This window comes from Actinia tenebrosa, unplaced genomic scaffold, assembly GCF_029948245.1.
Source record: "Actinia tenebrosa isolate PJP-AT-01 unplaced genomic scaffold, QUT_ActTen_1.0 PGA_scaffold10__47_contigs__length_13832649, whole genome shotgun sequence".
In the NCBI taxonomy this organism is placed as follows: Eukaryota; Metazoa; Cnidaria; class Anthozoa; order Actiniaria; family Actiniidae; genus Actinia; species Actinia tenebrosa.
In genome coordinates this window covers 3,301,530-3,321,790 of record NW_028292570.1, presented here as the reverse complement: position 1 = coordinate 3,321,790, position 20,261 = coordinate 3,301,530, and the positions used below count along the sequence as shown (strand labels likewise).

Here is a 20,261-nt window from a genome sequence, read left to right as displayed (position 1 = left end):
TAGAATAATGTAATACACATATTTTGCCATTATTTCGAAAGAAATGTGTAGCTTTGAAAAAAATTGAGTAGTTTACGGAAATCACGTAAACTACCCTGGATCCACCCTTGAATAGCTTACAAATTTATCACGCCTTGATTGGTTATTTTTTATCATCAATAAGGAGACAGACAGATAAAGCTGATGTCAACGAGCGCGCGCTCTTTCCGTTAAAAAACAAATAGACATCAGCTTTTTATGTGTCTCTCCTCTTACTGACAATAAATTTCGTCATCATATTGTCAAAGTAGTATGCGGATCCACACTACTTTGACAATGTGATGACGCAATTTATCATCAATAAGATTTGTAGAATAATAATTGTTAGAAGATAGGAGAATGAAGAAGAAGAAGAAGACAATGAAAACAAAAAAGAAGTATGAGATTGGTAAAGAACAAAAGAGAAGATGAAAACGAAATAGTCTATAGAGAGAGAAATGTGGCGGAAAACCTTTTCCTTTAACAAATTGCCACTACATCGAGTTTCTAATGTAGGCAGTGCTTCTTAAGTGATTTTTACTCGTAGTACAATAGTAATATATTCTCCTTTGCAATAAGAATTGCAAAAAAGCAATGGATGTGTGTAACTTCTTAAATCAAGGACTAGAGCTTCCCAATCACAAGCACAAAATCGTACACTTTTCTGTCTCAAAAAAGTAAGGTTATGGTGAACATTAAAGTGTTTCCATGACTGTCGGAAAATACAAAGTTTTCAAGAGCATTTGCCTATGGGACGTTAAAACTCCTTCATTGACGTCCACAAAAATAAAGTTTGTTGCAACAGCAAGGTGTACGATTTTGTGCGTGTGATTTGAAAGTGCTGTAATGTGATGGCTTAAAATAATGGCTGGTTAACAGACAATGTATAGTAGAGATTATACCTCTGGGTCGTAACCAGGGGTTTTACAGGGTGGGTGCACAGGAAATGGAACTGGATAAAAACAGCCATCTTGAGAAGAGGTATAACATTCTAAGGATTTGGAGAATCAAAAAAGGGATCAATGATTGATCCTAAAACCAACCTAGAATTTGCAGAAGCATAAATAAATATAAGGGAGAAAAAATGATTGAGGGGGTGAGGGAAGGCTGGACATGCAACATATCCCCCTTGGTTACAGTCCTGGTATTTGTGTCTGGTCAAACAACACTGGCCAGTTCTCTTACAGGTCACGTGTTAATCAGTCTGATGTGGCCAGCCATCGTTTCCAGCCAATGAGAAACCGTTCTTAGCTCTCGACCCTGCAATAAAGGTACAACTCAAACAAAGGAATAATATTCAAGGAAATGGCATTGGTTAACTAGAAAAGTACAGCATCGCTTTAAAGTTGGAAAATACCGTATAGATTCAAAGAAATTCGAAATTGTTTTAATCTCGACACGTTTTTATCATTATTTGAATCGTTAAGGATTTTTATTCCAGTAAAATTGTTTATTTACAAAGTGTAATATTTTATTTATATCTTATTTATGTTTTGCTTGTTTGTTGTTGGTGTTGTCAAAATAGCGCAGCACACTGATTCTTAAAGATTCGGACAAACATTGCATTCTGTTTAACCGCTACGAGGATTATACGAACCGATTTTATTATTTTTACTTAAAGTTACAATAATAACCTATGTAAACTAAGATCAACTGCGATCGGCTGTGAAAATTATCTGCTGAAAGTAAACTTGTAAATTTGTTTGTCCGAACACAGGTAGCCCAAGCTTGGTTTCTGTGGTATCCTGTTATAAGGAAATGTATGGGGATTCATCAAAAATTTCAATAAAATCATCAAAACGTGACATAAAGCCTCGAAATTTTACCCTATCATTGAGAAATAGCACTTCTTTCGCTCTGCGTGGTTATTTTTTGAATTTAGCCCGTTTTAGGATTTTTCTCCCCCACCAGTAAGAAATAAGAGAAGGTTGGAAACTCGGGATCCAAAAGCGAGCCATCACGAGTCTTTGAAACCTCGTACGTCTTCGAATTTTCTTTCCAGCGCCAAATTTTAGTCATGACCCTTCTCTCACATCCCTACAGAACCGAGAAAGTCGCATTAGAGATTAGTCTTCGCGTCTTTAAGCCATGAAATTTGCCTGTATTCACATACTACCTCGTTTGTTCTGACCCGTACTTGGAGCTCACAGTACACCAGTTCAACTGACGGATTTCTTTCGGCAACCGACCCGAGGTCAAGCCGGAAGTCTTCGTATCGTACATGCGGATTGGATTTGGATATAGTCTTTCTTCGAAATTATGGTGAGTGTATTTTTTAACGGCCTAGGATACAAAAGTATTTAACTTATAATGATGACACGTGATGGCTCGCTTTTGGATCCCGAGTTTCCAACCTTCTCTTATTTCTTACTGGTGGGGGAAAAAATCCTTAAAACGGGCTAAATTCAAAAAATAACCACACAGAGCGAAAGAAGTGCTATTTCTCAATGATAGGGTAAAATTTCGAGGCTTTATGTCACGTTTTGATGATTTTATTGAAATTTTTGATGAATCCCCATACATTTCCTTATAACAGGACACCACAGAAACCAAGCTTGGGCTACCTGTGGTCCGAATTTCGCCTTTGTCTTCGTTTTTATGACGTCACGGTATTAAAGGAAGTACGAAAATTAGTCCCACACCACCCCTCCCTACTTAACATTTTACGGTTCATCGCTTTTCCGTTTCCGGTCTTAAAAGCACGAATTAAAAAAACAATATATCAGCGTGCATTAAATATCTTATATTACATGTATAAATATCCATACAAGTCTTTTTATCCAAAGTGTAAAAAATATACGAATAGATTTTCAAACAATTCCAATTTTTATGTTCGAAATCTAAGTAGAAATGATAAATTTGGGTCCGAGGTTTTCAAGCTTTTATGTCGTCAAGCTCGATGAGTTCTAGCGTGCCTGCAGGCCCCGTCGCGTTGTGAAAGCTCTTCGCATCTTGTTTCATGACTAGCTGTCTCTAACGATGACCGGAGTCATTTCGATTACCGTATTCTTTCCTCGACTTTGATTATCGTTTGTAGTATCCGGCTTAGCTTCCCCTGAAGTAGATACACCGTTTTCGTTCTTTTTCTCCTTGCATAAATAACTGCATAGCATAACACAAAACAATACAAGAACAAGCAACGTTATTCCACCATAAAATTCGCCAGGCTCTAATCCAGCGATAAGATCGTCTTTTTCTTCAGGATTCGATTCAGTTAATATTGTCGTAATAGTGTATTTCGTAGGTATCGAGACTTCGTCTGTACGCGAAGAAGTACGTGACTGTTTTGATGTAGGTCGTTCTGTTGTGTCCAAATCATTAGACAAAGAAATAACATTTGACGTGAAAATAATGGCTGAAAATGCTATCATACTTCTGATTTTTGCCATCGTGATATCGATCTTCAACATCTAAAAGTAATTGTTTTGGTTGCATAGATGTAACATCTCTTTTGCCTCGATGCGCCAAATACTGATCTTGAACACAGTCAAAACAAACAGATCACATGATCTTTAACCTGTCAAAACCTGTTTTATACCAGTCTGGTCTGAAGATATTTACATAAATGTATATATATGATATTGACGGTGCATACCATCCCCCACCTTTTTATTTTACTTTTTTAAAAGGTTATTGAAAAAGGAAATTAATATTGATAGTCTTGTTTTATTTAAGTAAGACAGATTTTGAAAATGTACTTATAATGAAAATTAACGCTAAAATCCGACGTTTCAGAGTCATGTTGACTCCATTATCAAGGTTTAATAATTGTTCTATTTACTTTTTTATTTCTCCTACATGATAATGATTTTCAAATGTCATCATTCGTCCTTCCGTTCGTACGTCCGTACGTCTGTCTGTCCGTCCGTACGTCCGTCTGTCCGTCCTTCCGTTCGTACGTCCGTCTGTCCGTCCTTCCTTCTGTCTGTCCGTTCGTACGTCTGCCCGCAAGCTTCATGACACCTCACTTTTGCATGGACGCCAGGTATCTAATGCACTATTTCAGATCATTTGCCTAATCATTCGTTTGAACATTGCTTCCTTTTCAATCCTTCTATTCCTAATCTATGTTCAGGCATGCCTTGTGCATTGTTTCCCACAGATAGTATCCACGATGTCTACATCGAGTAATGGGCTAGTAGCTGAAGAATCACGTGAGATAACACTTATCAGAAGTCATGCCTAAATGCAGTCATACGGTCAGACCTAAATTTTAATGGTTATCATGACGGCCCTTCTGCTGACACATATTATTAACCCCCCCTCCCCTCCCCCAGGGGGAGTTAAGTTTGTCTTCCATATTCTATACGTATGCTGCTCCCCTTAACATCTTTATCACTACCACTCAAGGAAAAACCCCAACCCACCCCCACTCCCAGAGAACAAGTTTTGTCCCTATGCTTGCTCTGCATCAAAATTATGCAAAGCAAGTTTGTCCGCAGAAAGAGACGAGTCAGTAAAGAATTAGGGAGGCTAACTTAACTGGATAACTTGTTTTCAAAGCACGCGCAGATGGTGAACATCGATAAAGGCGTTTCCATATGACATGCTAAGTGTACCTGCCGTTCTAAGCTCTGGTTCCCGGCATTGTCATGAAAACATTTTCATTGACGTCAACCAAAGGATTTATTTGTTTCCACAAAGTACGATCTCCCGCGCGTGTTAGAGCGGTTTTGTATGAGTTGGGAAACGATGCGGCAAATTCGTAGGTATACTGTAGTCGTTGTGATTGGATGCGGAATTACTGGATGACAATGGCATGCCATTTCTATGCTACGGCATGTCTTACCGTGTGCGCAGTGACAGTCTGTACCTTACGCTTCCCATTCATACAATAACCATTATTATTGGAAGCCATTTCAATGTTACTTCATGTCTTGCTATAAGTTAGTACAGTATATTTCCCACTCATACGATATCCATTCCTATGGGAAGCCATTTCAATGTTACAGCATGTCGTACCGTGTACGTACACGTGCTGTAAGTCAGTAACATACGTTTCACTTCCCAATCGTGAAAACCTCTCTATATTTGCATGCAGGCCGTGCGTAAACCTTAGATGGTTTTATTGCCCAATCGGATGATAAATTTTGCCTCATTGAAGTAATTTGACTAGAATCTCTTATTGGCTCCAGGCTGACCTCGATGCATAAGCAGCTGAGCTGGTTGTCTCGCCGACGGACTTTTTCCAGCGTAAAAAACATCAACATCGCTCCATTCAGATTGCCATCTTTTTGTCTTAATAAGATATAGTGCCTTTTCAGTGAAAGCAACGTTTTATCATTGAATATATGCATCATTTAACGTCAAGAAAACTCGACCACGCAGTCTTCATGTTTGAGGTTAGCGTACTTACATCTTCGTGTTGTATGCGACTGTCTTCAAATTTAACTGACTTCATATAGTCGACAATCTATTCTCTTCTCACTGATTTTATAACCTTTTTTCCATAAACTGGTAAGTTAAGTCTCGTGCATGACAATCAAAAACGCCTTTGTTTTCCTTAAAATTCATTATTTTGAATCTTATCGTGCGTTGGCCACAATGATTTGCGAAAAAGCTTTTCAACGAAGGAACACGGTACGCTTTTCGTTTTCCAAACGCAAATCTATTTATTTTAGTCAAAAAAAAAAAAAAAAATATATATATATATATATATATATATATATATATATATATATATATATATATATATATATATATATATAGTGAAAATAGTCAGCGGAGCAAAACTAAACAACAACATTGATATTATTTTTTTCAATAAACTTGAGACAGTACATTACAGCAATTTTGATCTCGACTCCTACTTTGAGGATTGTTTTAAGACGATTGAGCTGAGCCACTTAGCGTACATTTAGAACATCAAAGCGCACTCGCTAGCCTTGATAATACGAATGTGTTTGTCTATTGTGGACGTTATTTTGCACACAAAAATTGCTTGTTTCGCGAGGAATATTTGTACTGATGTATGAAATCGGAAAGTTATTTTTGTTCCTTTCGCATTTCCTAGTTTTTAAGTGATCTTATCTAGTAAATAATTCCTTATTCGGTTCTTTCTCAAGTGATATTTTTGTACCTCTAATTTATTCAATCATTTGTTCTTTCTTTCTTCCTTTTTATTTCCTTTGTTTTCTTCTTTTCTAATCTTCTCTTTCCTCGTTTTTTCCTTCCTTCATTTCTCGTTCGTACATTTTGATTTTGATTTTTGTTTTTTATTTTTGTTTTTATTTTTTATTTTTATTTTTGATTTTACTTATTTGATTTTGATTTTGATTTTGATTTTGATTTTGATTTTGATTTTGATTTTGATTTTGATTTTGATTTTGATTTTGATTTTGATTTTGATTTTGATTTTGATTTTGATTTTGATTTTGATTTTGATTTTGATTTTGATTTTGATTTTGATTTTGATTTTGATTTTGATTTTGATTTTGATTTTGATTTTGATTTTTGATTTTTGATTTTGATTTTTGATTTTGATTTTGATTTTTTATTTTTGATTTTTGATTTTTGATTTTTGATTTTTGATTTTTGATTTTTGATTTTTGATTTTTGATTTTTGATTTTTGATTTTTGATTTTTGATTTTTGATTTTTGATTTTTGATTTTTGATTTTTGATTTTTGATTTTTGATTTTTGATTTTGATTTTGATTTTGATTTTGATTTTGATTTTGATTTTGATTTTTCAACCAAAGGTAATTCATTTCTCTTTCTTTTTGTCTTTTTTTTTCCTCGTATCTATCTGTTCTTCCATCTTTTTACTTTATATTTCTTCCTTCCTTCCTTTATTTTCTCACTACTCGTACTTTTATCTTATTTCATTTTATTTTGTTTCTTCCACCAAGGACATTACATAATATATAATTCCATTATTCGTTTTTGACACTATTTTTCCCCATTCTTCAGTTCTCTTTCATCCTATCTTATTTCCCCGTAGGTCACACAGACCATCATGGCGGTACATCTTCCGCTAGTGATAGCAATCACTCTCCTCATCTTCATAACCATCATGCTGATAATAGCCTGTGTCTATTGCTGCAGGGGATCTCAACCAAGGCGTCGCCAAAAGTTTGACTCTCAATCAGCAGCCTTTGTAACCCGAGCTATGGCGCCTGTTCCAAACAGAGATGATTTTCCATCTTTGATCAGCAACAAATAGACGCCTCGATCTACTGCGCATGCTCCAAATAGAGATTTCTAACCTTGATCAGCAACAAATAGACGCCTCGATCTACTGCGCATGCTCCAAATAGAGATTTCTAACCTTGATCAGTAACAAATAGACGCCTCGATCTACTGCGCATGCTCCAAATAGAGATTTCCTAAACCCATCTCGTACTTAGAGCCTTTGTTTCTAACTAGTGCTCGTGCTCAACGAAACATACGCAGTAAGAAATATGGGCTCTGGGTACGAGATTGTTCTAAATTTCATAAGCAATATTTAATGCGCATGCTCCAAATATCATTCGTTTTAAAACTATTCGATCTATCGTGACGCTAAAAACCCAGCCTTTCCTGATCGAAGTAGAAAGTGCAATGGTAACGAATTAAGGCCGCACGAAATTCTGGGGCTGTGTGCTTCGAATGTGACTCAACTCCCATGATCCCGCTAAGGTTATTTTCTTAGAAATAAATTTTAAAATTTCCCGAAATCATCACTCCAGTGTTGATTCAACACATTGATATCGACTTTGGCCAATCATTGAAATTTATTAATTGCAATAGATTAAGAGTTACGCCGGCATGACTGTCTATCAAAGCACATGGTACAGACGCGTCTTGCCGTTACTATGACGGTACCGTATTCGAGAATATTGATTGGCTGTCGTCTCGAGAGGTGGGATTGGTTCAACGGATCGTACCGTGCCGTGCGCTATACGTAAAAAGGACGTAAAAGTGGACGTAAAATTGAAAAAAGTCCATTTGATTAAATAATTAATATTCGCCTTAATTTAAACTTTTTTTTTTTTTTTTTTTGTTTTCTCCGCGTGAAAACGAGTATAGTCGCTTAGATGCTCAGTGCTTTCGACACATTTATCTTCCCTCTGCAAAAATCAATGATTCTAAATTCGAGTTCAATTATAGCTACCGTTAAAAGTTTAAACGAAAGCCTCAATCACTCCATGCGTTTTGCGTTTTAAACAAAAAAATAAAGTTCTAGAAAAAAGTTTTTGATACTTGAGCTTCACAGGGTAGTTTTAACGGCTCACTGGACGAGAAAAGGAATACCTGTTGAACGATTTTCCACACAACAATCACCAGCTATCTTCTAAATAATGTAGTCAACCTTTAACCGAGTTTTCTCGACTACAAACAGGTTTTGTAGTCTTGCACAAGATCCAAAATTCGACTGTATGTATGTATTGTTTTGGATTTTAAGCACGACTTTCAAAGTAGAACGCGACGTTTAAAAAAGTTGTTTTGACGGAAATGACAAATTTTGATTGCAGTGATGCATTGCGCTAAAGGGCATCTATCTCTGTGATCTAACGATCTTATGTCATAATCTATTTGCTTAACGCTCCAATAGTTTTCTTTATGAATAATAAAAGAGATTTCCCCAACACCATCACAGCCGTCCGACACATTTTACAACAGCTTAGAAAGAAACTAACTTTAACGAGAAACAAGAAGGGAATCAAGCTTGGACCTTAAATCGTAAGTAAAATGATAAATGATAAAAATAGCTCTATAAAGAAGTAGTACGAAGAAATATATTCAAAGTTGTTGTGTCTAGCAAGCAACTATTTACATTTTTCTCAAAATTGTTTAGTTAATTTAATCTAAATATCTTCCCTAACATCATCATAAGTCTGGAATAAGTGCATTTATTTTTTAAGAGCTTTATTTTTAGCGCTAAGATTATTTCTAAATATTCTTAGTTGATTTGATAGCGATGGATATTTCATAGTTGATTTGATAAACTGTAAAAAAAACAAAAAAAACGCGCAGCCCGCCCAAACAGTCCTTCCACGTACCACCAGCAAAGACTTTTTTTAACTCGATAAAGACATAAAAGTTGCATTTGCTTTTATTTTACAGCATTATTTGTTGTGATAAAAACCTACAACATTAACTAGGCATATTTATAGACAAGTAACTTTATTTTTGGATATTATTTTGGTTTTCAATAGAACAGGTTGTTTCGGTCGTAGTTGAAAGGCTTTTATTTCTTTTTTGACGCCTTTTGGTGTTACATTAGAAGGAATAATTTGGTATAGTTTGGATGATCATAATGGACATCAAAGAGGATATAAAGTCGTATCCTGTCTTAGAAGGAATCCTAAGTTTTTATAGAAATTTTCAAAATGGACAAATTTCTACGATTCAATATGGCGGCGATAGGCACGTGACTTACCCTTTCGCGCTTCTTCCAGTTGACAAAAAAGGGGGAAAAAGAATAATTATTGGAAAAAAAAGAAAAAATGAACTTACAGATTAAAGGAGTGCACTTTGCACATAGAAGTAGCGCATGGCTTGTACTTATCACCGCTGACCAATTTAGCGTTTTCGTTTCAGTAACATGCAGTACTTAAGACCATTATTTGTACTGGTTCTTGTTGCCATAGTAACATCAGGTGAGTCATTTATTAATTTCAATTAATATTTTATCAACAATGCGGATCTGGGAGAGATCAAGTTACGAAAACCTTGAAGCTCCGTTTCGTCATCATAGACACTGCGCATGCTCAGGTATCGATACACCCGCCGGTACCGCCGGTACCCGACACACCGGGCTCCGTCAAAACCCCGGAAACCCCCGAGACGCCGGCCTCAAAAGAGACACCCAAAACCCCAAAGACACCCAAGACTCCACTCACTCCAGAAAGTCCAAGAACTCCAGCATCCCCGGTAACCCCGGAGACACCCAATACACCCGTGACAGGACCGACAGTCCCCGATACACCCGACACACCACTATATCCCTGTGGTTTTAACAACATGGGTGGAGGATGCATCTTTCCAATGCCGAGAATTGCACAATTTGAATACCAACTACCGCGCATGCCCAGTGCGAGTGACTTACCGGAAGTAGGAAACGTTGATGACGTGTACGATAAACCGGAAGTGCCTGTTGCACCTAAGCCTCCGGAAGCTCCTAAACGTCGAAGACTTTATTTTTTAGAAAGAGGTAGATAAATGTGGGATTGGAAAAAAGGGAAATGAATGGGAAAGACTGTTTTCATTTACTCGACTCTTTTTTTTTCAGGTTTTGCTCGACATATCAGTAAGTATCTTTATTATATTAACAATAGTTAATTAATGATGTGTTAATAATGATTGCTTACTATCAATCACGTGACTTTTTGGAGTTGACTGGGGGGGGGGGGGCAAACAAGTGGTTGACTGGGGGGCAACTAGCGAATGTTAAGTCAAAACATATCAAATTAAATCCCTAAACTATTGTATTTGACTATTTCTACGACATGAAACCAGAAAACAAGAGATCAAAACAACCTCCAAGATTTTACAAGCCATTAAAAACGCAGCTGTTACCGGAATTGACGTCTATTGATAGCAACCTATGACTCACATAGATTTAGAACTTACTAATTAAGCCAGAGCAATTTTCTTTACAACTTTTCTCGCAAAGGCGTCGCGACACGAGTTGCATGAAGCATTGCAACGGGTTATATACTAAAGCGCATTTTTTTTAAATGTTGCAAGACTAGTTGCACCAATGTTTGCCAAAAGTGGAATTCATTTGTACTTTTTGCAACGATTGCGTCTCCGTTGCACAACGCTGTTGCGAGGCTAGTTGCAAAGAAAGTTGCTCCGTGTTATCACGCCTTTAAATGGTGTCGTTTTTATATATTAAGTTTTTATTTGTTTGTTTAGAAAAAGGTCATGTGACTCACAAAGCAAAGAAACAAGGGGGTGAGTTGATACTTTGTCGTTTAAATTAATTGCACGTCATATTTACTCATAGGTAAATGTTTATAGGAAAGTATGTTAATAAGACAAGATGTATCCATCCATCCATCCATCCATTCACTTATGAAACAATACATTTAAAGACGTACCTTCAAACAAATTTGCATGATTTGTAACACATGGAGTTGGAATGTGCGACGTTTTTTCCCGTCCAAATTTCAAGAAGATGGATACTGATGATGTTAGATGATGGTGATGTTAGATGATGGTGATGTTAGATGATGGTGATGTTAGATGATGGTGATGTTAGATGATGATGATGTTAGATGATGTTGATGTTAGATGATGTTGATGTTAGATGATGATGATGTTAGATGATGATGATGTTAGATGATGATGATGTTAGATGATGTTGATGTTAGATGATGGTGATGTTAGATGATGTTGATGTTAGATGATGGTGATGTTAGATGATGATGATGTTAGATGATGATGATGTTAGATGATGTTGATGTTAGATGATGGTGATGTTAGATGATGTTGATGTTAGATGATGGTGATGTTAGATGATGGTGATGTTAGATGATGTTGATGTTAGATGATGGTGATGTTAGTTGATGGTGATGTTAGATGATGGTGATGTTAGATGATGATGGCGTTAGATAATGATGATGATGATGATAATGGTGATGATGATGATGATGATTATGATGATGGTGATGTTAGATGATGATGGCGTTAGATAATGAGATGATCATGATGATGGTGAAACAAAAAATGACAGTAAATCGACAAAAATAAATAAAAAATATCAGAACATGATAACTTGACTTAGCTCAATAGATAACCATTGCATATTATTCCATATAGGTAATCATTGCCATTGAAAAAATCACTTAATAAATTTAAATAAACCTTCAAATCGCAGTAAAACTCGCCATTCCAACTCCAAATCATTTGCATGCTGTTGTTATAATAATGCCGCTGACTAATTGACACGTGACCGCCTTAACCGGCAGATTCAACTTGGGAATTTTGTACTTTTTAATCACGACCAAGGTGTCTTTTAACAAGCTGAACTTAGACAAACAAACTTTGCTTTTAAAAACTGAACATGTCTGTGCTAAACTGATACAAATACTGAAACAAACGAGACAACTAAAAAAATATCAAACAAAAAAAACGAACTTAAAATCTGAATTTAAATGAACAAGAACATTCCAGTCTAACAAACGTTAAAATGCCAGGCTAAAACAAGATGCCGACCGTAAAACGAGACAAACGACACTCCAAGATTTTAATGCTTTCTGATTGGCTGATATACAAACAGGTTCCCATGGCAACAGTGCAAGCACATCCAGCAAAAAATCTGGCGATTTCGGATTCGAAGGAGGTTAAGATAGCATTTTTTAAATTATTTTAAGAATTATTTTTAAACTAACATACTAAGATATTTTTTTTATCAGTGGTCTATATCTTTTTACGTCAGACACATCGCAAATAATTTCAAAATTTTCAATTGGACAGACAAAGAGCTTTGTTTCCAGCTTTGTTGCCAACCTATCTTTATCATTCTTTAAGAAAACAGACCACAGCCATTATGCATTCAAATGATTTCAATTGGAGTTGGAATGACGTCACAAATGGCCCATAATGCTTTGCACGCAAACCAAGAAATTGAAAAAAATTATTTTAAGGAAGCATTCATTATTTATGTCTTGGGGAGGCTTCCAAGAATAATGATTAATTTTATGAAAAAATTTTCAGTGTTATATCATGCTCCACTCTTTTCAAAGATAAAAAATTCTAAGACCCCCACATTTCTGTGTGCTCGTAAAAAATTCAAGTGACAGCCCTTATATCTTGTATATGTTTAACTACTCCCCTTTTCCCGTTAATGATATGGCAGCCCCCTTCTTTTTGCCACCCCTTTAACCTAGACATAACCTGGAAATAATGAATGTTACCAAGAATGACTAAAATTCCAAATAAGTTTTATAGGATAGTTTTATATGTCACACTAGAGTATATTTATATTAATCGTCTCTTAACAATGACTTTTTTTCTTCTATTTTTTCAGTTCCCGGATCCATGGGAGACTCAATGGGAGGTAAGCTTTTTATGATCACATATATATTCAGATAATGTTATGATTTTCTATTCTTTTCTATTCTTTTCTTATCTTATCTTATCTTTTCTCTTTTTTTTTTTTTTTCTTTTCTTTTCTTTTCTTTTCTTTTCTTTTCTTTTCTTTTCTTTTCTTTTTCTCTTTGCTTTGCTTTGCTTTGCATTGCATTGCTTTTCTTTTCTTTTCTTTTTCTCTTTGCTTTGCTTTGCTTTGCTTTGCTTTGCTTTGCTTTATACCTCCATAATACGGCAGCCCAAGGTTCATAATATTCGAAGCTACAGCATTTATTTTACTTTTCTATTTTTCAGGTTTTGGAGGCATGGGTGGCGGGATGCCCGGAATGGGAGGTGGAATGGAAGGAATGGGTGGAATGGGCGGAATGGGCGGTGGAATGGGTGGAATGGGCGGTGGAATGGGTGGAATGGGTGGAATGGGCGGTGGAATGGGTGGAATGGGGGGTGGAATGGCTGGAATGGGAGGAATGGGTGGTATGGGTGGTATGGGAGGCGGAGATATGTCTATGGGGTTCAATGCGGGAACGACCTCGATTGGAGGAGCTGGAGGTGCCACTATGGAAGGACCAGATGGGAGGTGCTGGAGGAATGGTGCCAATGGGTGGCAATGGAGAAGGTGCTTTGATGGGAAAACAGTTCATTGAAAGTGCCGAAGGAGGTACGTGAGAGGCACGTCAAGCAACTAATGTTACTTTTGTAACACTCGTCATTTTATGAGCCTGTGATCACGTCACGTAACACATATCACACATGTAACACTTGTCATTTTATGAGCCTTCCACCACGTCACGCAACACATCATTTATATAAAATTTGTCATTTTGAGCCTGTGATTATTTTTGTGCTTCGCCACTGACGGCACGTCACGATAAACAAATGTCACATATGTAACACTGGTTATTTTATGATCAAGCGATCATGTCACGCAACATATGTCATTTATATAAAGCTTGTCATTCTGTGATCCTTTGAACATTTTCGGAGCTCTTCAGTCTCAGACACTAGCTAGCGTTAGGCAAACAATGTCCTTTATTGTTTCATAAGCCTGTGATATGTCTCCGACGCTAACACAGTTTTTTTCTTTTCATTTCAGGCATGGGTGGAGGCATGGGTGGAGGAATGGGTGGAGGAATGGGTGGAGGAATGGCTGGGATGATGGGAGGTGGAATGGGTGGTGGTATGGGAGGAATGGGAGGCGGAATGGGAGGAGGAATGGGAGGAGGAATGGGAGGTATGGGCGGTGGTATGGGTGGAGGTATGGGTGGAATGTCCATGGGCGGAATGGGAGGAGGAATGGAAGGCATGAATGGAATGGAGTCAATGGGAGGAATGGGATTCAAAGGAATGCAACTTGAAGGTGAGTCTTATATCAAAATCTTTTTTTCCCTTAGTTGCCAACTCTCCCAAATTATCCGGGATTTAAAAATATTTAGACCTCACCTCTCGGTCTTCCAGTTTGTGCCCCAAATCTCTCGGATAATCGTCATTTCATTTCTTGAGTGCGCCCTTTTTTTTGGTCTTCAGAAAAATCTCCATGCGGAGACCAAAAGCATCACGGGCTCTAGGAAGAAAATAATTCTTTTGTTCTTCTGAGCATGCGCAACTAAACCATCGCCAATTTTTCTTTCTATCAGGTCAATCAATGGGCGGAGCATCCAGTGAGGCCGGCAATAGTATGATGAACATGTTCGGGAGCCCACAGTCTAATGAAATGGGACAAGAAATGCAAGGGATGAAAAGAGAAAAACTGAGCAGAGTACATAAAAGTGCATCAGAAAAGCCAGCCAAGAGAAAGGTTATAAAGAAGCCTTCAAAACAATAACTTCACTACCTAAAACAAACTCACAAATACATCTTATCTTGTCATCCTGGGGCTGAGAAGATACAGCGAGCTACTTGAAGTCCACGGCTTATTTTACCATAAAACAAAACGAACTTGAATAGAAATTTTCGCTTCAGAGCGACGCATGAAATATCCAGTCTTTATTTGAAATGAAACAATTTTACTCGAGTGCACTATTCCTCAAATGATAGGAGCTTTATATCGAGATATTGGAGTTACAACCAAACAACTTTCAGAAATATTATTATTTTATCTTTAAATAGATATTACAAAAAAAAGAAAATTTAGAAATACGACCAGCAACATTGGTTTAATGAACTTGAAACTGATAAATGACAATATATAACATGGAATAAATAATAAAATTAGAAAAGAGTTCCAAGAATATACAAAACCATAAATACACAAAACAACAACTTATTCTTAAACAAACTTCGTGATTTAAATAAATGATAAATATTTGAATAAAGTGACCATTACCAATTAGTTTCATCTAAAAAATTATTTTTTTATTCATACATAACAACAACAACAAAGATTACTATTAATTACATTATATAAAGCATGGACTATACTCTTTGGTTTTGATCGATTTTGGGCCATTTTAACACCTTTTGAAAAAATATGCATTATTCATGAAGAATGCAAAATAGGGCATTTTGGGGCATTTTTGGACAAAAAGCATGGACTATAGCCCATGGTTTTAATCTATTTTGGTCCATTTTCACACCTTTTGAAAAAATTGAAAAAATATGCATTATTTATGAAGAATGCAAAAAATAAGTCATTTTGGGCCATTTTTGGGCAAAAAGCATGGACTATAAACCATGGTTTTGATCGATTTTGGTCCATTTTCACCCCTTTTGAAAAGATATGCATTATTTATGAAGAATGCAAAATAGGTCATTTTCCAGCATTTTTTAGGAAAAAGCATGGACTATAGCCCATGCTTTTGATCAATTTTGGGTCATTTTCACACCTTTTGAAAAGATATGCATTATTTATGAAGAATGCAAAATAGGTCATTTTCCACCATTTTTGGGCAAAAAGCATGGACTATAGCCCATGGTTTTGATGGATTTTGGGTTATTTTCACACCTTTTGAAAAGATATGCATTATTTATGAAGAATGCAAAATAGGTCATTCTGGGCAAAATGCAAGGACTATAGACCATGGTTTTGATCGATTTTGGGCCATTTTCACACCTTTTCAGAAAATATGCATTATTCATAAAGGATGCAAAATAGGTCATTTTGGGCCATTTTTGGACAAAGAGCATGGACCATGGTTTTGGACGATTTTCATCCATTTTCACACCTTTTCAAAAGATATGCATTATTTATGAAAGATGCATAATAGGTCACTTAGGGGCATTTTTTGGCTAAAAGCATGGACTATAGCCCATGGTTTTGATTGATTTTGGGTCACTTTCACACCTTTTGAAAAAAATATGCATTATTTATGAAGGATGCAAAATAGGTCATTTTGGGCCATTTTTAGGCAAAAAGCATGGACTATAGCCCATGGTTTTGATCGATTTTGCTCCATTTTCACACCTTTTGAAAAGATATGCATTATTTATGAGGAATGCAAAATAGGCCATTTTCGTCCATTTTTGGGCAAAAAGCATGGACTATAGCCCATGATTTTGATCGATTTTGGTCCATTTTCACCCCTTTTGAAAAGATATGCATTATTTATGAAGAATGCAAAATAGGTCATTTTCCAGCATTTTTTAGGAAAAAGCATGGACTATAGCCCATGCTTTTGATCAATTTTGGGTCATTTTCACACCTTTTGAAAAGATATGCATTATTTATGAAGAATGCAAAATAGGTCATTTTCCACCATTTTTGGGCAAAAAGCATGTTTAGTTTAGTTTAGTTTAGTTTATTTACATTATTAGCGTCTATATATCTGTTACAAATATTTAAGACTTAATGCTAATAACTATTAATACATTACAATCACACAAATATAAATTTACAATACATTTACAATATTTCATAAGTTATATCAAATTATTAGAAAAAGAAGAAAATGTAATATGTGCAGATGAGGAATACTTAGGCACATCTTAATATAACGGTGGTTCTATTCTTTATATTAACTAGATATTCATTGAAATACTGTTATTTCTTTTGCTGAAACAATCATATATATATTTTGCTACTATTTTTTGTATTGATTTCTTTGGATTTATAATAAAAGCAAATTTTTCTTCGTTTTTTAACCAATTTTCTATTCGTAATTGTGTTATATTTTCAATCTTATCAACAAGATATTTTCTTTCATTATAGTAATTTGGGCATGTTAGTAGGAAGTGTAATTCACTCTCTACTTCAATTTGGCATATCTGACACACTCTTTCTTCTGGTTTGGTATATGGTCTTGTATATCTACCTATTTCAATTTGTAAACAATGATCACTTATTCTTAGTTTGGTCAGACTTATTCTGTGTTTAATATTAGTTACCTCTCTTAAGTATTCCTCTCGCTTATAATCTATTTTAAATGTTCTATATGTTCTTAATTTATTTTTCTGTGAATCTTTTCTTCCCGAATCGTTATGTATGTCTGCAAGCCAAATTTGAAATTCTTGATCTTCAATTCTTTGTCTAATGCTTTTCATCAGCTTAGTTAATTGGTAGTCAGTCATTCTTTCACTTGTATTTTGCTGCCATAAATAGCTTAGACCTAACTTATCAAGGGCTAATTTTATTTTCTCTGTCCATCTCGAATTGTTCGAACTCTGTAAGAAACTATCAGCTATTGTCTGATCTGAGAGTTTTGATTTATCAGTATCAGCACGATTCATGTATTTTATCCAAAATTTGATTGCCCTTAATTTTGCGTAAACTCTTATTGGGAAGAGCCCTAATTCTGCTCGGCATGCGTTATTAGACGCTTTTTTACTTACTCCTAAAAGCATTTTACCAAATTTTATTTGCACTTTTTCTAGTGGATCTATATTTAAATTTTTCTTTGTTTCCACACCCCAGACCTCGCTACCATATAACAAGATTGGCTTGATTAAGCTATTGAAAAGTCGTATTGTGAGATCTATATCTGTTCTGAAGTGATCGCCCATATCCTTACGGAGCTTAAACAAGGCTTTGAGAGCTATTTTCTTAAGTTCTTCTTGAGCGATGGAAAACGTACCTATAGAGGAGAATAACAAACCAAGATATTTATATGTTTTCACGTTTTCAAGTCTTTTGCTATTGAAGTAGAATTTATACTTATTCATCCGTTTGCCATTATTATTGAAGACGATAATTTTTGTTTTATCAAGATTTACAGCTGTTTGCGAAATATTACAGAAGTGTTTCAATTTCTTTAATTGGTGTTGAAGCCCTTTTTGCGTTGTTGATAGCAGAACTAGATCGTCTGCATAAAGAAGACATTTAACTAATGAGTTATTAACTTCAGTAAGATCTGACTCTTCGTCGTCAAATACTTCTGGTAGATCATGCAAAAATATGTTAAATAAGGTAGGGGATAACATACAACCTTGTTTTACCCCAGTGTAGCATTTAAAGGTATGCGTTATTTTATCTTCTACTTTCACAGCTGATTCATCATTTGTATACATAGAAACAAGGACCGAGAAGAAACTTCCTTTTACCCCAACTTTACTTATTTTTTCGAATAGAATTTTTCTTGAAATGGAGTCAAATGCTTTTTTGAAATCTACGAAGCACGAGAACAGTAATCTACTTCCTTTTTTTCTGGTTTTGACATATTTATCGATCATTGATTTGAGGACTAATATGTTATCAACTGTACTGTGGTTTTTTCTAAAACCTGCCTGCTCAGTTGTAAGAATATTATTAGTTTCAAGGTAATCTACCAATCTTTTATTAAGTATCTGCGTAAAAAGTTTTCCAAGAGATGATAAGAGGGTTATCCCTCTATAATTTTCTGCCAAACCTGCGTCACCTTTTTTATATATTGGTATAATGAGACCATAGCTCCATTCCTTCGGAAAGACGCCTGAGTGAAGAACTGCGTTAAACAGTTTTTCTAGTGGTTTAAGTAACTGTTCTTTTCCGGCTTTCAATAATTCATTTAATATGTTATCTCTACCTGGGGACTTATTATTCTTTAAAGAAGAAATAGCATTGGCTATTTCATCTTGACTTATGTTAGAATTGAGATCAGTGTTATCCTCTTCGTCTATATTTTCAGATACTGAATCAGTAAGCAAATCATTTTTATTTGAATTTTGTTCCTTGAACATATTGTAAAATTGATCAATCTTTACCTCTTTTCGTTTCGATTGAAGTTTTGCACTTTTTAAATTAAAAGCTGTTTTTAATTGCTTCCATACTTTTTTGGGGTCCTTAAAGTCTAATTCTTTAATTTTCGCTTCGTAATATGCACGCTTTTTATTTCTGCATATTTTTCTAAAATTCTTTTTCCTTGTTCTTAAATTTCTTCGTAAGTTTTGGTTGTTTGGATCGTTACAAATGGATCTACCGATTCGTAATAAAGATTTCTTTTCAGTTTGACATTCTTTGTCAAACCAAGGGTTTACCTTCCTTGATTCTTCAATAGTTTTGGAATATCGAAAACCTGCTTTAATACTTAGTTCCTGAATAACATTGGTAAATTTTTTCACACGTGAATTTATATTTGTTTCATCTATGATATCCTCTGAGAAAATATTCTCCAGCTTTGCAGCATAGTCTTGTTTAAGTAATTGAGGAATTTTTGATGTTGCTTGATCATTTGAGGTTAATTTCTGGTGTGTACCTGAAATACAATCTATGTTATGTGCTTCAGGTTGGGTATCTCTGGGTCGCCTAATATTTATGTTATATGATAGTTGGCAGTGGTCTGAAAGGTGTGGTTTAAGATCATGTACTTTAAAATAACGAATGCCTTGTAATAAATTTTGACTGGCAATGACATAATCAACGAGGCTACTGCCATTGTATTGATAACAGGTTCGCTTTCCTCTGCTATCTCCAGTTGTTCGACCATTTAGTATTCTAAAGTTATTTTCGGTACAGAATTCTATCAAAGATGTACCTCTAGAATCCGTGACACTGTTATCTGAAGATTGTCTCACGTTTGAAATGTCAGATACATAATCCTCGGGTAAAGACTCACAGAAAATTTGACTATCTTCATCATCTATAATAAATTCTTGTAAATTGCCAGTTCTGGCATTAAAATCGCCTTGAATTATTATATCTCCTTTGCTGGATAGCCTAACAACATCATTTTCTAAATCCGATAAGTAATCTTCTCCTTTTGAATTTTCATAAGATGTTGGACTAAAATAGATTGTACCTATGTAGATGTTGTTGGGCATATTGAAGTATTTTTTATCTAATTTACACCAAATAACATTGTCGTTCATGAGGAGC

At 35.4% G+C, this 20,261-nt stretch overlaps 3 protein-coding genes across 3 annotated transcripts; 2 read left to right on the top strand and 1 right to left on the bottom strand.

Moving 5' to 3' along the window:
- The first annotated feature begins 5,208 nt into the window (after window positions 1-5,208).
- LOC116306825 (uncharacterized) lies at window positions 5,209-13,683 on the top strand. The gene is made up of 8 exons (XM_031716945.2): window positions 5,209-5,360; window positions 6,960-8,680; window positions 9,542-9,600; window positions 10,233-10,250; window positions 10,862-10,900; window positions 12,228-12,290; window positions 12,978-13,007; window positions 13,334-13,683. Exons 3-8 carry the CDS (start codon window positions 9,546-9,548, stop codon window positions 13,681-13,683), a joined length of 555 nt encoding a protein of 184 aa, XP_031572805.2. The 5' UTR covers window positions 5,209-5,360; window positions 6,960-8,680; window positions 9,542-9,545.
- A 509-nt stretch (window positions 13,684-14,192) lies between these two features.
- Window positions 14,193-15,368, top strand: LOC116306817 (uncharacterized). The gene is made up of 2 exons (XM_031716923.2): window positions 14,193-14,396; window positions 14,674-15,368. Exons 1-2 carry the CDS (start codon window positions 14,195-14,197, stop codon window positions 14,859-14,861), a joined length of 390 nt encoding a protein of 129 aa, XP_031572783.2. The 5' UTR covers window positions 14,193-14,194; the 3' UTR covers window positions 14,862-15,368.
- Window positions 15,369-16,993: 1,625 nt separating this feature from the next.
- On the bottom strand, window positions 16,994-20,206 carry LOC148912786 (uncharacterized). Its single transcript, XM_089026292.1, has one exon. The coding sequence runs from the start codon at window positions 20,204-20,206 to the stop codon at window positions 16,994-16,996; it is 3,213 nt and encodes a 1,070-aa protein (XP_088882418.1).
- Window positions 20,207-20,261: the final 55 nt, after the last annotated feature.

Bases quoted from the DNA above. Each gene is read 5' to 3' on its own strand.
- LOC148912786 (XM_089026292.1), bottom strand. From the start codon at position 20,206: ATGCCCAACAACATCTACATAGGTACAATCTATTTTAGTCCAACATCT.
- LOC116306825 (XM_031716945.2), top strand. From the start codon at position 9,546: ATGCAGTACTTAAGACCATTATTTGTACTGGTTCTTGTTGCCATAGTA. The intron at 10,901-12,227 runs GTGAGTTGATAC...ATATACAAACAG, and splicing joins CAAAGCAAAGAAACAAGGGG to GTTCCCATGGCAACAGTGCA. The intron at 13,008-13,333 runs GTAAGCTTTTTA...TCTATTTTTCAG, and splicing joins CATGGGAGACTCAATGGGAG to GTTTTGGAGGCATGGGTGGC.
- LOC116306817 (XM_031716923.2), top strand. From the start codon at position 14,195: ATGGGAGGTGGAATGGGTGGTGGTATGGGAGGAATGGGAGGCGGAATG. The intron at 14,397-14,673 runs GTGAGTCTTATA...TCTTTCTATCAG, and splicing joins CAAAGGAATGCAACTTGAAG to GTCAATCAATGGGCGGAGCA.